Raw genomic sequence first — 17,559 nt, forward strand, 5'->3', positions numbered from 1 at the left:
TTTTGTTTCTTCACACTGACTGAATAGTGCCAGAGGTTGACCAGATGTTAAGGGTCATACTACTTGGCTTTTGTGATTAAATGCCTTTAGTTGTTTTCCAAAGCTCCCTGTGTATGACATGACTTTGAGGTCGTTGGCTCTTACCTCTGCCTTTGGCATTTACATCTATTTTTGGTTGTAAGTAGTTTGTGAGAGCAGCAAACTTCCCTCTTTTAGAGATACCCAACCACGTTCCTCCTTCCTTCCCTGCCTCCAGATCCACACCTGTAAGCAGAAAAATACAAAGTTAAATATGTTATAAATGTAATGGTAAATCAGAAATGCTGAAGACTTGGCCAGCCATTACTCATGCAGAGAGTGGGAATAAGTTAACAAGTTGCATCACATACCACTAAGAATCTCATTATTGCTGCCCCAGAAGTCTGCAGGTTTGGCAGGTCTGTGGTAAAATTCATCCCTATTCGCTGCTAGGATGAGCCTAGAATAAGAGAATTAAATTAACACAAAGGTCAGACAAATGACAGCACAGTTTTCACATTATTGAGTGAAAAGTAGCAAAAAGTAAATGAAACATGGATTCCCAAATTGTTGGTTAGTAATAGGGATGAACAAACCTATAACTTATGGTCCATGGTAGCGGAATCCATAACAGAATTCCTAGATAACCCGAACCATGTAGGCCGAACTTGAAGACAAGTTCACTCAACACTAGTTGACAACTGATGACCTATCCCTAGGATAGAACATCAATATCAGATCAGGGGGGTACTGACACCTCTCCCCCTCACCAATCAGCTGGTTACTGCATAGCTGCTCCCACTTGTTTATGCTTACGTTTTTAAGTTTAAGTTTATGCTTTTAAAAAGGTTGTTTGAGTCAAACAAAAACATGAGCTGCAAGCAAAACTTATATATTACTGTATTGTTAATATGTTAAAGATGGAGCTGAAGAACTAACATACTGGTCAAAATAGATGCTGCACGCTAGAGAGACACGCCACTGCCGCCGGAAAAGATGCATCAGTAAAGGTAACATGAAGATAAGAGGCTGGGCTTAGTAGCGATTAACGTGCCCTCACTATGTGCCTCCATCCCAGTAAAATGTCTGCAGCCCAGAGTATTCATTGATGGCTGGGGATGCTGATGCTACCTCTCTAAAATGAGATAGCTGCTCCCTGGTTCTTAACAGCAGCAGCTACGGAACTGTGCTACAAACTCATTATTCCAGGAGAACCACTTTCCCTTGGAGGTATAAAAAATAATTATATATATATATATATATATATATATATATATATACACAGTGGGGGAAATAATTATTTGACCCCTCACTGATTTTGTAAGTTTGTCCAATGACAAAGAAATGAAAAGTCTCAGAACAGTATCATTTCAATGGTAGGTTTATTGTAACAGTGGCAGATAGCACATCAAAAGGAAAATCGAAAAAATAACTTTAAATAAAAGATAGCAACTGATTTGCATTTCATTGAGTGAAATAAGTATTTGAACCCTCTAACAAAAAAAGACTTAATACTTGGTGGAAAAACCCTTGTTTGCAAGCACAGAGGTCAAACGTTTCTTGTAATTGATGAACAAGTTTGCGCACATTTTAGGAGGAATGTTGGTCCACTCCTCTTTGCAGATCATCTCTAAATCCCTAAGGTTTCGAGGCTGTCTCTGTGCAACTCTGAGCTTGAGCTCCCTCCATAGGTTTTCGATTGGATTAAGGTCCAGAGACTGACTAGGCCACTCCATGACCTTAATGTGCTTCTTCTTGAGCCACTCCTTTGTTGCCTTTGCTGTATGTTTTGGGTCATTGTCGTGCTGGAACACCCATCCACGACCCATTTTCAGTTTCCTGGCAGAGGGAAGGAGGTTGTCGCTCAGGATTTCACGATACATGGCTCCGTCCATTTTCCCGTTTATGCGAATAAGTTGTCCTGTGCCCTTAGCAGAAAAACACCCCCAAAGCAAAATGTTTCCACCCCCATGCTTGACGGTGGGGACGGTGTTTTGGGGGTCATAGGCAGCATTTTTCTTCCTCCAAACACAGCGAGTTGAGTTAATGCCAAAGAGCTCTATTTTGGTCTCATCAGACCACAGCACCTTCTCCCAGTCACTCTCTGAATCATTCAGGTGTTCATTGGCAAACTTCAGACGGGCCTGCACATGTGCCTTCCTGAGCAGGGGGACCTTGCGAGCCCTGCAGGATTTTAATCCATTGCGGTGTAATGTGTTTCCAATGGTTTTCTTGGTGACTGTGGTCCCTGCTAATTTGAGGTCATTAACTAACTCCTCCCGTGTAGTTCTAGGATGCTTTTTCACCTTTCTCAGAACCATTGACACCCCACGAGGTGAGATCTTGCGTGGAGCCCCAGAGCGAGGTCGATTGATGTTCATTTTGTGCTCCTTCCATTTTCGAACAATCGCACCAACAGTTGTCACCTTCTCTCCCAGCTTCTTGCTAATGGTTTTGTAGCCCATTCCAGCCTTGTGCAGGTCTACAATTTTGTCTCTGACATCCTTGGACAGCTCTTTGGTCTTTCCCATGTTGGAGAGTTTGGAGTCTGCTTGATTGATTGATTCTGTGGACAGGTGTCTTTTATACAGGTGACTAGTTAAGACAGGTGTCCTTAATGAGGGTGACTAATTGAGTAGAAGTGTCTAACCACTCTGTGGGAGCCAGAACTCTTAATGGTTGGTAGGGGTTCAAATACTTATTTCACTCAATGAAATGCAAATCAGTTGCTATCTTTTATTTAAAGTTATTTTTTCGATTTTCCTTTTGATGTGCTATCTGCCACTGTTACAATAAACCTACCATTGAAATGATACTGTTCTGAGACTTTTCATTTCTTTGTCATTGGACAAACTTACAAAATCAGTGAGGGGTCAAATAATTATTTCCCCCACTGTATATAGATATATATATAGATAGATAGATAGAGTAATTCTCTGCTCGCACATTTAATATAATACATTTCTCAATATACTCACCTGTAAAATTCTGCTGCTGTTCAGATCGGGGAGCCGCTATCTCATTGGTCAGTATCCAAACTACGTGCACTACATGTTAGAGTTTTTCTGCTTTGGTACTAACTGATTCATACATTTTGTGGCTGGTAGAGGTTTATCTGGCTGGTGACTTATACTTTGCACTTGACCAAGCCAATATATATGAGTATATAACAGGGATGGCCAACCTGAGGCTCTCCAGCTGTTGCAAAACTACAACTCCCATGCCCGGACAGTCTACAGATATCAGCCTACAGCAGGGCATGGTGGGAGTTGTAGTTTTACAACAGCTGGAGAGTCACAGGTTGGGCATGCCGGGTATATAACCTCCGACCACTTGACATTCGCTTTCTTGCGTGTGTGTTTTAACCTGTTTCTTCTTTACCTGACCGCAGTATTTTTTGCTAAGTAATAAAAATGTCTTCTTTTTTTGCATTTTGTAGTTTTGAGTAACATTTCTTTGTATAGGTTGGATTTCTAATTTGGTTGCACAACTGAAGTACATTTATTGATGCCCAGGATCACTTTTCAGATCCTGCCTGTGTGTGGAACTGTCCCTAAATTCTAGTGAAGATGGAATATGTGGAGCCACTTTGTAAATGTTCTAACATGTAGCTTTCCTGCCGATACAATCATCACATCCATCTCAAAATTTCGGACATACAGGGCAGTTCTGGAATAAAATCTATGTTGCCACTGTTTTTAATGAATGTCAGTATGAGGAATTTCCAATAACTGGTGAAACAGAATTTTATTGTACCTTATGGTGCTAGTCCAGTGTCAAGTCACATTATTTTTATTAATATTGTTTTGTCACATTGCAGTCAATTTCATTCACAGGCTCTTGTGAATAGGCAGGCCCACCAGCACAGGAACCAAGCATATCTCTGCATTTACAGCAAATTGCTCTAGGTCTGCTCTGTGAGATACCAAGTAAGCAATAACCTGTCGGAGCTTAACACTGGCTTTCCACATTAGGTATGCATAAAGCTACTCTGTTATTTTGCACTTTCTCTCTCTGTTTACATGGCTTGATATGTTTTTTTTGTGTGCACAAGGTAAATTCTCTCAAAGAATACTAAAACCTCCAAATATATACAATACTGTAAACATAAAAATATCAATCTTAAAGGGTTTTTCCTATGGCGTCCTTTGTCCACAGGATAGGAGATGAGGGTCACCGAATATGAGAGAACAAGGGGCCCTGTGTTCCCCTGTTTACATGGAATGTCGGTCATGCATGTGCACTGCCACTCCACTCAACTCTATGGGTCTTTCAGAGATGTGTACATGCACGAATGCTGCTCCATTCCATCAGGAGAACAAGGGGCCCTCGTTTTTTTGATCAGTGGGAGTCTCAGCAGTCAGCCCTGAGAGGGGTGAGAATCCTTTCTGTATAAACATGTCCTCCATCTTGTGCATATGTGGAAAATTAATTAACCAGCTGGCAGGATTAGGGAGTCTCTGTGTAAATAGTTAAAATGTGTTCTAGCTACAAGGCCAAAGCTCTCTCGCTTCCTTATCAAGAGAGAGTTATGCTCTTTCTGAGTTTTGGGATGCGCTGCTAAGGAATACTAACTTTAAAATAAGATGCTACAGAAACTTTTTAATTATTAGAAGTTAAGGACTAATTCTGTTAGTATGGTGCGGAAGTATTGCCTTTTATGAATAACCAATCAAATCATTAGTTTAGCTTTCCACCCCTTTGGTGGTGTGCCAGATTTATCTATGCTTATCTGTAGTGTTATAAAAATGTATGCTTGTGTGGAATAAAGGAGCGAGAATATGATCCAGCAAGTGTGTCTGTGTCAGATCTCTGAGCGCTCAAATAAAACTTCGCCCCAACAAAACTTGGTGCCTCAACGAGGGGCTCGACTTAAGGACATTTCAATGATCTCCCGACAACTTGGATAATACGGAGCGGTACAGACAGATATAAAAGACAGTGCTACAAGGTAAGAGCCTTTATCTTACATCATATATCTGCCTCCCTGACCGGTTGTCTGGCTTGAGGGATTGTTGAAGAAACGTAAGTATAAAGTCCTTTTACAGTCGAGTCCATATTGATAAAGAACCTTGAAAGTTGAAAATACTTTCCCATAATATGGAAAAGATTCAGTAGGACACATTGTGGTTGGATAAAGGATCATGGATGTGAAGAAGTGGCTGACATATAGGGTTGAGCGATATACCGGTATCCACGATATACCGCGATATTAAAAAGCGGCCATGTCACCGTTTCCGAAAAACCGCGGTATTTAAGGACATCATAGGAGTGGTTGCATGTGTGCTGACCTACTGCTAAAATGTCCGATTCCACCTGCTTATGTTCCCCGGTCACTGGCCTCTGCCTCCTGCATTACTACTAGCACGCGGAGGGCTGAACCTGGCTGCAGGGACGAGCAGGCTTTTTTTTTTTTTTTCCTTCACTTTATTTAAACCTGTGATGGCAACTTTACCAAGACTTTGTACAAACATTAAAGAGGACCTTTCATGGGTCCAAAGAATATGAACTTAGTAGCAGGCTGCATAGAGCGGCGCCCAGGGATCTAAGTGCACTTACTATTATTCCTGGGCGCGGCTCCGTTCGTCCGCTGTGGCACCCGGTAATTACTCAACATTCGGTGCAAGTAGGAGGAGACGCCAGTGTCTCTCCTTCTCCCTGATAGCAACGCTGAGCAATCACGGCGCAGAGCTCAGAACCAGGGAGAAAAAAATAACTCCCTGGCTCTGAGCGCTGCACTGTGATTGGTCGACAGCGCTGCCGCCAGGGAGAAGGAGAGACACTGGCGTCTCCTCCTACTTGCACCGAATGTTGAGAAATTACCGGGGGCCACAGCGGACGAACGGAGCCGCGCCCAGGAATAATAGTAAGTGCACTTAGATCCCTGGACGCCGCTCTATGCAGCCTGCTACTAAGTTCATATTCTTTGGACCCATGAAAGGTCCTCTTTAATATGTGTCACCAACGCATGTGTCTTCACTCCAGTGTCCACCTGTGATGTGATACGCATATAAATAGAGATGTCATTGTGTACATACATGACGTGTATATATCGTGTGTACTGGGCTCCGGTAGACTGATGGTTTACATTGATGGTGTTTTCATCTGCGTCGCCCTTTGTGACCGACAGCCCACTACTGACTGCTAAAATAACCCCTGGCTATTTCACTACTCCTTCAGGTAATGACTACAGTCACTGTCCATGGGGGTGATTTATAGGGGTAGGAGAACTTCATATTTGAAATCAGCTTCCTCATGTAGTGCTATTTTGGGGGTGGAGAGTGACATCACCACAGAATGACCCCCCGCCCCCACAATACCAGTTGTCACTTCTAGCCCATGTGGAGCCCTGTCCTCTTCTTTAAAATCTCCCAAAGAAGACTTCGTCCACGTATTATCCTAATAGGATTTTACCCCAGTTAGATGGATCGTAAGAGGCGTCCCTACACAACCACACACCGCCCCATACAGTATAACGTCTCCTTGTGGCCCACCGCCCCATACAGTGCAACGTCTCCTTGTGGCCCACCGCCCCATACAGTGCAACGTCTCCTTGTGGCCCACCGCCCCATACAGTGCAACGTCTCCTTGTGGCCCACCGCCCCATACAGTGCAACGTCTCCTTGTGGCCCACCGCCCCATACAGTGCAACGTCTCCTTGTGGCCCACCGCCCCATACAGTGCAACGTCTCCTTGTGGCCCACCGCCCCATACAGTGCAACGTCTCCTTGTGGCCCACCGCCCCATACAGTGCAACGTCTCCTTGTGGCCCACCGCCCCATACAGTGCAACGTCTCCTTGTGGCCCACCGCCCCATACAGTGCAACGTCTCCTTGTGGCCCACCGCCCCATACAGTGCAACGTCTCCTTGTGGCCCACCGCCCCATACAGTGCAACGTCTCCTTGTGGCTGCCCCATACAGTGCAACGTCTCCTTGTGGCTGCCCCATACAGTGCAACGTCTCCTTGTGGCTGCCCCATACAGTGCAACGTCTCCTTGTGGCTGCCCCATACAGTGCAACGTCTCCTTGTGGCTGCCCCATACAGTGCAACGTCTCCTTGTGGCTGCCCCATACAGTGCAACGTCTCCTTGTGGCTGCCCCATACAGTGCAACGTCTCCTTGTGGCTGCCCCATACAGTGCAACGTCTCCTTGTGGCTGCCCCATACAGTGCAACGTCTCCTTGTGGCTGCCCCATACAGTGCAACGTCTCCTTGTGGCTGCCCCATACAGTGCAACGTCTCCTTGTGGCTGCCCCATACAGTGCAACGTCTCCTTGTGGCTGCCCCATACAGTGCAACGTCTCCTTGTGGCTGCCCCATACAGTGCAACGTCTCCTTGTGGCTGCCCCATACAGTGCAACGTCTCCTTGTGGCTGCCCCATACAGTGCAACGTCTCCTTGTGGCTGCCCCATACAGTGCAACGTCTCCTTGTGGCTGCCCCATACAGTGCAACGTCTCCTTGTGGCTGCCCCATACAGTGCAACGTCTCCTTGTGGCTGCCCCATACAGTGCAACGTCTCCTTGTGGCTGCCCCATACAGTGCAACGTCTCCTTGTGGCTGCCCCATACAGTGCAACGTCTCCTTGTGGCTGCCCCATACAGTGCAACGTCTCCTTGTGGCTGCCCCATACAGTGCAACGTCTCCTTGTGGCTGCCCCATACAGTGCAACGTCTCCTTGTGGCTGCCCCATACAGTGCAACGTCTCCTTGTGGCTTCCCCATACAGTGTAACGTCTCCTTGTGGCTGCCCCATACAGTATAACGTCTCCTTGTGGCTGCCCCATACAGTATAACGTCTCTTTGTGGCTGCCCCATACAGTATAATAAGGCTGCCTCATACAATAAAGGTAGTACCAGTAGAATAAGTCTATAGTGCAGTGCTCCAGACTAAAAAAAAATAACTAGTAGCTATTGGCTCCTGAACTGAAAAATTTAGGAGCCAAATTAAATTTTTATTCGCCAAATCGAAACCGAATCCAAATTTTGGTATTGTGACAACGCTACGCAGATCAGATCGGCGTAGGGTTGTTTCGATACCAAAATTTTGATTCGCTTTCGTCACCATAAAAAAGTATTGCGATACTCAATACCACGCAAAAAAAAAACACCAAAAAAGCCGCGTGCATTTCGCATTTTATGAAACGTTCGGCCCATAATAGAACAGTCCTATCCTATTTTTTGGGGTGACAAGGTGACTAAAAAATGGCGAATCACATGGTTTTTATTTATTTATTTCTGTTACGGCGCTCACTGCATAGGAGATATTTTTTTATAATTTAATAGTTTGGACTTTTCGGATGCAGCGTTATGTAATATGTTTTTTTATTTATTGGTTATATATTTTATATGTAAAATTGGGAAAGGAGGGATTTAAACTTAATATTTTAGGGTACTTTCACACTAGCGTTTTTCATTCCCGACATAGAGTTCCGTCACAGGGGCTCTATACCGGAAAATAACTGATCAGGTATATCCCCATGCATTCTGAATGGAGAGTAATCCGTTCAGGATGCATCAGGATGTCTTCAGTTCAGTCATTTTGACTGATCAGGCATGCTACGGTTTTATCTCCACCCAAAAAAACTGAAGACTTGCCTGAATGCCGGATCATTTTTCCCCATAGGAATGTATAAGTGCCAGATCCGGCATTCAAAATACCGGATCCGTCTTGTATCTTTTTACACATTTTTACCGATCTGCGCGGATCGCGCAGACCAGTAAAAGTGTTTAAAAAGATACAAGACTGATCCGTCTGTCCGCATGACAAGCGGAGAGATGGATTCGTTCTTGCAATGCATTTGTGAGATGCTTTCAGTCACATCCAGATCGGCGGATCCGGCGGGCAGTTCCGACTACAGAACTGCCCGCCGGATCACACTGCCGCAAGTGTGAAAGTAACCTTAGTGTTTGTGTTTTATTTTTTTTTACTTACTATTAGCCCCCTTAGGGACTGGAACCCTTGTTCTATTCACCATTAGGCCCCTTTCACACGGGCGAGATTTCTGCGCGGGTGCAATGCTTGAGGTGAACGCATTGCACCCACACTGAATCCAGACCCCTTCACTTCTATGGGGCTGTGCACATGAGCGGTTATTTTCATGCATGCTCTATGTTGTGCGTTTTTCACGCAACGCAGGCCCCATAGAAGTTAATGGGGCTGAGTGAAAATCGCAAGCATCCGCAAGCAAGTGCGGATGCGGTGCGATTTCCACGCATGGTTGCTAGGATGAAAGTCTATTCACTGTATTATTTTCCCTTATAACATGGTTATAAGGGAAAATGTCACGGCAGACAGGGTATAAGATACACAGAAAGATAAACAAACAAGTTTCTAGGCGAGAAGCTGGGGATCAAGGTCACCTCTAGACAATCCCTACCAGCTCTCCCTATACTGCTATGCCCACGTTCAGACCCTTAAGGTGGGAATAACGTGTCCTCGTGCCTGGGCTGAAAATACCCTAAAATCCCTAAGATGGTGAAAGGGGAATAGAGGCAGCCTGCTCCCTCAGAACCTGGAGGGGCAGACGTCTCTCTAACAGCTTAGACAGCAAAACCACAAGAGAACAAAAAACCAACTTATCTTTCTGAGCAGGAACAGCCAATCGTTCCTTCCTTGCATACACAGAGCCAGACAGAAGCTATAACCCGCAGGGAGCACTGGGAGTGGGTGTGATTTAAACTGAAACCAACGACCCCACCCAGTGCACCTGAAGGAAGGCGGATCTAGCTCGACTCCAAAACAAAACAAAAGGCTAGACACGTGCTGCTAATCTGTCAGACCTCCGCACATAGCCTGAGCAGGGCATGACAGAAAATAATAGCATTCTTTAATACAGAATGCATAGTAGAAGGTCAATTGAGGGTTAAAAAAAAATAAAATGAACTCACCTCCTCCAATTGATCGCGTAGCTGCCGGTCTCCTGTCCTTTTTTCAGGACCTGTCAAAGAACCTGTCGTGACATCACTGTGCTCATCACATGATCCATCACCATGGTAATGGACCATGTGATGAGCTCAGTGACGTCAGCACAGGTCCTTTGACAGGTCCTGAAGAAAGAACAGGAGACTGGCAGCTATGCGATCAATTGGAGGAGGTGAGTTAATTTTTATTTAATTTTTTTAACCCTCATTGGCACTGTGCCACCAATGTTTATTATACTGGGGTGTTGGGGGGGTGCACTGCGCCACCAATTTAGATACCTGACCTGTTAATACAAATACATGAGGCGGGTGCCGGAATCAAATAGCCGGCACCCGACCTCTATGACAGGGAGCTGCGATCCGCTGCAGTTAACCCCTCAGGTGCCGCTCCCTGTCTTAGAGGTCGGGTGCCGGCTATTTGATTCCGGCACCCTCCTCCTGTATTTGTATTAACAGGTCATTTATCTTCATTGGTGGCGCAGTGGCCACAGCCCCTCTTCTCCTCCTCCTGTCTCTCTCCTTATTGGCGGCGGCAGCAGCACAGGGGGGAGGGAGAGACTCCTTCGCCTCTGCAGAAGAACATCGGCGGCGGGGCAGAGAATTAGCATCTCCTGTGCCCCGCCGCTGTATTCAGCGGCAGTGCTGCGGCGGCGGGTCTAGTCGCAAATGTATTTGTAAATTCTAAGTCGCATTGGCGGCCATTTTGGTCACCATCTGGAGCCCTGTAGTGGCTCTCCCTCTTTTTCAAACGTGGTGATGGTGCACTGTTTTAAGCGACTCCCCCCGGCACAACAAAATATAATTCGTATAAAAAGGAAAAAGAAAAACAGGTACTCCTCATCTGGATTTTGAATTAAAATGTACAGATATCTTTATTATACTTTTCCACATAAAATTAAGATAAAAACATAAAATATAGAGTTGCTGCTTCTTTTTATGATCACTGGCCAAGGGAGGCTGAGGATCACTAGTTAGTACATGTATATTGTGATGCCGTTTTCAAATGAGTGTATATTAACAGTATGTTTACCCCTTTAGGGGAAATATATCAAATATATATCACCTAAAATCTAGTTGGAGGCTGACTACATATAATATTGTGCATAATAGGTTGAGTACATTCACCATGAATTATAGGTGCTCAATAGCTGAGTACATAGTTGAAAGCTAAATAAATAAGATATTGTGCAAAAAACGCTGAGTACATTCACCATAAATTATTGCTTGATAGCTGAGTACATAATTGAGAGCTAGATACATAAGTGCATAAGATAAAGGCTGAATACATAAACTTTCTACAAGCTGAGTACATAAAAAATATTTCCACAAATAGGTAAAAAAAGGAATATTTCCACAAATAGGTAAAAAAAATGTTCGTCCCAAAGAACAAAAATGTCACTTTGATCCACCGTGAGTATAACCTTCCCTTTGTTAGGAGAGGTAGGTTTATAGTCTCTGTGTTATAAAGTGTGAACTTAGTACATTCCTCCAAGGCAGTACCATTCCTGGTTGATTTGTGTGGGGGGGGGTAGCCAAAACAGTAGTGGACCAGATTTTCTTGCAGCCTCATCAGTTAACCCCTTTTTATATACCGGCTGTGGGAGTTACAGGGGAAACAAATTTTGTCTGTGAATCTGAGCCAGTTAAACTAAGGATAAAAAACTGTACGGTTGTTACCCAACTGTTAGTTAAAGAAAATCTGCCAGAACCTCTTTTAGGGACTGAAGTTTTGCAAGCTCTGGGAGCCCACATACACTTTTACAGCCCATGCCAGGGCTGTAGACCAGACTGTTCTTGAGGTGGTACCAAAGGATTTATGAGCAATATCAAAAACAGACATTGTCACTGTGCATCTTAAGCCAGGATGTCAGCCCCCTCAAGTGAAGCAGTACCCCCTCAGTCATGCCCAGGAGATAGCAGTGGCCAGTCAAATTGATGCTTTTCTCCAGAACAGTGTATTGATAAAAACAGTATCTCCCACTAATACCCCAATAAAGAAGAAACCAGTTAAGGGACAGCCTGTCAGTTACAGGATCGTTCATAATCTTAGAGAAGTTAACAAGGTGACAGTTTTACAAACTCCAATAGTGCCAAACCCAAATACCTTACTGTCACAAGTTCCATCCACTGCTACTGTTTCACAGTAATAGACCTGGCAAATGCTTTCTTCAGTGTCCTGTTGCACCAAGACTGTCAGTATCTATTTGCCTTTACATTTAAGGGTAACCACTATACTTGGACTGTCCTGCCTCAAGGAGCTCAGAACTCCCCGAACATGTATACACAGGCTCTGCAATCTGTCCTTAAAAACTGGGCAACGCCCGGCTCAGTGGTCCTGTTACAATATGTGGGATGATTTGCTCCTGTGTGCTGAAGACAATGAGACTTGCTGTGAGGCAACTATATCACTTTTAATTTTCCTACATCAGAACAGGTGTAAAGCCTCAAAACAGAAGCTGCAGTTTTGTAAAAACAAAGTTGTATTTTTAGGACACTGCCTCTCCCATGGAGTTCGCCACTTAACCCCAGAAAGAAAGGAGGCTGTTGAAAGGATTAGAGTTGTTTCAGGTATCGAACTTTCGATACCCAATTGATACTTTTATGCCAGTATCGATTCGATATCAGGATGTTAATTTTTTTAATACTAGACCCTCTTCTTATGGTGCTTGGCGCACGCGCGCAGACAGTTGAGAAGGAGGAAGGGAGGGAGTCCATCCCTCCTATGACGCGGCCGCGCTGAGCCCAATGAAGTGAGCGGGCTCTGAAGCTGCCCGCACCCCTGCCACAAATGAATGTGCCGCTATTAATTAAAGCAGAAGACAGGATGGGGGAGGGAATACACTGCTGCGCTGTCAGAGCTAGTGAGCTCGGCGAAAGGCAGCGGCAGCAGCCTCCTCCTCCTGTCCTCCCCAGTCAAGCAGCCAGCATAGCAGGTGTCTAGCCACTGTGCCACCAATGATAATTAACCTTTAATACAAATACAGGAGGCGGGTGGCGGCGGTACCCGCCTCCTGTATCTGTATTAAAGGTTAATTATCATTGGTGGCGCAGTGCGCACTCCCCCCTCCCAGTATTAAAGTAATTGGTGGCGCAGTGCGCCCCCCATTGTTAAAATCTTTGGTGGCAGTGGCCACAGGGTCCCCTCCTCCTCATTGGTGGTACAGTGGCAGTTCTGATTGGAGCACAGGGCAGCAGGGAGAGTGCAAAGTCCTATTAACTCTAATAGAGATCTATTAGGGTGAATAGGACAAGGGATTAAAAGCTCTAGCCCCTAAGGGCAATAGTTATTAAATAAAAATAAAAAAAAGTTAAAACAATATATATATATATATATATATATATATTATTAAGTAAAACAAGGAAGGACACCGCAGCACATCCGTTGGTGAAAAATAGTGGATCTTTATTCACCCTTGCGACGTTTCAGTCCACTTGCTGGGACTATTATCAAGCTTGATAATAGTCCCAGCAAGTGGACTGAAACGTCGCAAGGGTGAATAAAGATCCACTATTTTTCACCAACGGATGTGCTGCGGTGTCCTTCCTTGTTTTATATCGTACACCTTGGTAAGGTGTTCACACCGCTGGCACCCATCGGTTTGTTACTAGGTGTGCTGCCCTGATTCTACACAGTCTATATTATTAAGTATAAATAGCCCCCTTTCCCAATTTTACATATAAAATATATAAACTTTTTCGCCACGTCTAAAAAGTCCAAACTATTCAAATATAAAAAAAAATCCCTTTGCGGTGAATGCCATAACAGAAAAATAAATAAATAAAAACCGCACGATTCGCTTTTTTTTTTTTGTCACCCTGCCTCCCCAAAAAAATAGGACAGGACTGTTCAATTATGGGCCGGACGTTCCATAAAATGTAGAATGCACGCGGCTTTTTTGGTGTTTTATTTTTTTCCGCATGGTATCGAATGGTATTGAGTATCGCAAAACTTTTTTATGGTATCGAAACCGAATCAAAATTTTGGTATGGAAACAACCCTAGAAAGGATACAAGTGCCCAAAAGAGCACAAAGCTTAAGCGTGTTTCTGGGGATGGTGTCATACTGTCGCCCCTGGATTAGACATGCCTCCATGTTAATTCAGCCTCTTTATGATTGTCTGTCATCTGACCCATTTAACCTTACAGAGAGGTAGTGAATAATTTCCATACATTGAAGCTGTGCATAACCTCGGCCCCAGCCCTGGGAATTCCAAAATATGACGAGGAATTTAACCTGTTCTGTTCAGAAATGCAGGGTGACAGCACGGCTGTACTGACTCAGAAACATGGTGACCGCCAGTGGCCAGTGGCGTACTTTTCAGCCAGATTAGATCCTGTCACAGAGGCGGTAGCGGCAGTGCAGGTAATGATAGAAAAAGTCTCTGAAATTGTGTTAGACTACCCAGTGACTGTACAAACACCACATGACATACAGGGCATATTAACACCGATTCAACCTAAGAATATTTCTATGGCCAGGCAACTCAGACTCCAATGTGCACTCCTCATGCCCGCTAACATTTCTTTCAAAAGATGTACTACTCTGAATCCTGCTACTCTGTTACCAATCACAGATTCAGAAATGGGGGAAGGGGGCATAGAAGGTACAGGCAGCCTCCTAAATGACATGATGGACCATGACCCCCATGACTGTGTACAATTAATGCAACAAGAAACATCAGGATTTAATCAGGTACATGAAAACCCCCTTGATAACCCTGATTTTGAGTATTTTGTAGATGGAAGCAGGTTCATGGGAGAGGACGGCCGGTTCCACACTGGATATGCAGTGGTCACACATCATGAGGTAGGGATAGCTGAACCACTGCTACCTCACATGTCAGTGCAAGAGGCACTACTGAAGGCACTTATTGAGGCGTGTAAATTGGCCAAGGGGAAAAAGGTGAACATCTACATGGACTCAAGGTATGTTTTTGGCATTCCACATAACTATGGACCCATATGGCGGGTTAGAGAATTTTTAACATAAGCAGGCCAGCCAATTAAAAATAAAGACTCTGTATTTGAACTTATGAACTCTCTGTTATCACCAGAGGAGGTTGCTATTACTAAGGTAAAGGCTCATACAAGATGTACCACGGTGGAAGCAAAAGACAATGATCGAGCAGACAAGGCAGCCAAACAAGCTGCACTCCAGCCACTAAATGCTGACACCACCCCGGTGAGAGCCTTGAGACCTGAGGACATTTCAGTAAGTACATTTCAAAGAATGCTTGAACAAGCCCCTCCTGGGGAAAAAGAACTTTGGGCAAAACAAGGGGCCAAACCTGATTAACATGGAAAGGAGAAACGAGGAAAAAATTTGTCTACCGTGCCCTCTATACCCATCTATGGCTCAGGAGGCCCACGGGCCCACTCACCTATCAAAAGGGGCCATGGTAAGTGTGGTTAATGCAGAGTGGATTGCTCCAGGGTTTTCTACAGTAGCCTCTCTGTTTGTACAAGGATGTATGGTCTGTGCATTGAACAATCCCGGTCAATGGTTAACACTCCAAGCAAGCACAACCCCAGGCCACTTTACCCTTTCCAGAGACTGCAGATACTGTAGACTACATACAACTGCCTAAGGTATGAGTATATGAATTTGTCCTTGTGTGTGTTAATCTCTTTTCACGGTGGCCGGAAGCCTTCCCAGTAGCAAAGGCAAATGCAAATAAGCTGGTCAGTGAACTGGTGTGCAGGTATGGTGTCCCTGAAGTTATTGAATCAGACAGGATTATCCCCATTTGAGATTCTGTTTGGAAGCACCCTCAGATTAGGATTGTATTTTCCACAACAGTTGCAAATGAACAATGATAGCCTAACAAGCTACATGCAGGTCCTCACAAAGAGGTTTGAGCACACCCATAAACAAGTGTTTGCTATCCTTCCAGATTCAGTAGAAGGAACACACAGTCTGCAACCAGGAGACTGGGTGGTGAGAAAAAGACATGTAAGGAAAGGCCTGAATCCCAGATTTCATGGTCCTTTCCAAGTCCTGTTGACTACTCATAAAGCAGTAAAGGTTGAAAGGTTGAAAGAAAGCTTAACTGGATACACGCTTCTCACTGCAAGAAAGTTCTGACGCCCAATGATAAGGATCCTCCTGCTGATGGCCGCCCTAACCCTGGGAACAACGGAACTGTACCAACAACTGAAGGATAACTGGGACAATGCACTTATCGACACCACCAGGTGTTGTTTAGAGGACTCAATGACACTGACAGTAAAGTTAAAGACTGTTGGATCTGTACTCACAGTCCTGTGAGTTCAAGAACTATGCCTTATCTGGCAATCCCTTTGACTTTTAAAGAACTTATTCATAGGTCTTGTTAGCAGTTTGTCTCACAAAGAAGACCAGGGTCTGATGATCAAAAGTATAACTCCACTGCAGTTCCTCTCCCCATAGCAGGGTGGGTGGAGGTCCCCTGGTGGGAATTTTACAAACAATAATGCATGTAATGTTGATTATAATAGTAGTATATGCTGTGATTAAACTTATGTGCACCAACAGGTTCTGTACCAAAAGGAGTAACTACCAAGATTATTGAGAGGTCTTAGGAACTGCATCAATACATGAGAGGGAATCTGGCCTCCGGCTGGCAGTTGAACCTATCCCACCTGAAGTACCTGTGGGTTAAGATGTCAGTTCCAAGATATCTCAAAATGGGGGAATTGTGAGATGTGAGAATCCATTTTGTATAAACATGTCCTCCATCTTGTGCATATGTGGAAAATTAATTAACCAGCTGGCAGGATTAGGGAGTCTCTGTGTAAATAGTTAAAATGTGTTCTAGCTACAAGGCCAAAGCTCTCTCGCTTCCTTATCAAAATTTGACAGACAAGAGAGAGTTATGCTCTTTCTGAGTTTTGGGATGCGCGGCTAACGAATACTAACTTTGAAATAACATGCTACAGAAACTTTTTAATTATTAGAAGTTAAGGACTAATTCTGTTAGTATGGTGCGGAAGTATTGCCTTTTATGAATAACCAATCAAATCATTAGTTTAGCTTTCCACCCCTTTGGTGGTGTGCCAGATTTATCTATGCTTATCTGTAGTGTTATAAAAATGTATGCTTGTGTGGAATAAAGGAGAGAGAATTTGATTCAGCAAGTGTGTCTGTGTCAGATCTCTGAGCGCTCATAAATAAAACTTCAATTAAAACACCGACAGTCATAGGTGTGGGGGTTTTGCCCCAACAGCCCCGCTGATCAGACATTTCCCCTATCCTGTGGATAGGCAGATAGGTGTTAAGTCATTGGACAACCCCTTTAATAGGACATCCTTGTGGTATATTCATCCCGTAGAGAAAGTTTATACACTTACCAATGTATTGTGATTGTCCATATTGCCTCCTTTGCTCGCTTGATACATTTTTCCATTGCATTATGCACTGCTCATATCCATGGGTTATGGCCCTGGAAAAAGCACTGGTCTCTCTGCTGACTAGGACTGTGGGAGCAGACATAGGCACATATACAAGTATACAGCTCCCGTCCTAGCCACCTTGTTTTGCGCTGAAGTGGTGGCTGTAACCCCTGGAAATGAGCAGTGTATAGTCAGATGGAAAAATGAATTAAAGGAGGCAATATGGACAATACCAATGCATTATTAA

At 44.3% G+C, this 17,559-nt stretch overlaps 1 protein-coding gene across 2 annotated transcripts in view; it reads right to left on the reverse strand.

Moving 5' to 3' along the window:
• Positions 1–17,559, reverse strand: part of TANGO2 (transport and golgi organization 2 homolog) — a 263,204-nt gene that overhangs the window by 116,411 nt on the left and 129,234 nt on the right. For both annotated transcript variants that reach the window (XM_040416309.1, XM_040416308.1), the window contains exons 3-4: positions 390–478; positions 145–264 (exon numbers count right to left, since the gene is read on the reverse strand). In XM_040416309.1, coding sequence (XP_040272243.1) covers positions 145–264; positions 390–478 — 209 coding nt within the window. The remainder of the gene's footprint in view (positions 1–144; positions 265–389; positions 479–17,559) is intronic.

This window comes from Bufo bufo, chromosome 2 (genome assembly GCF_905171765.1).
Source record: "Bufo bufo chromosome 2, aBufBuf1.1, whole genome shotgun sequence".
NCBI lineage: Eukaryota > Metazoa > Chordata > Amphibia > Anura > Bufonidae > Bufo > Bufo bufo.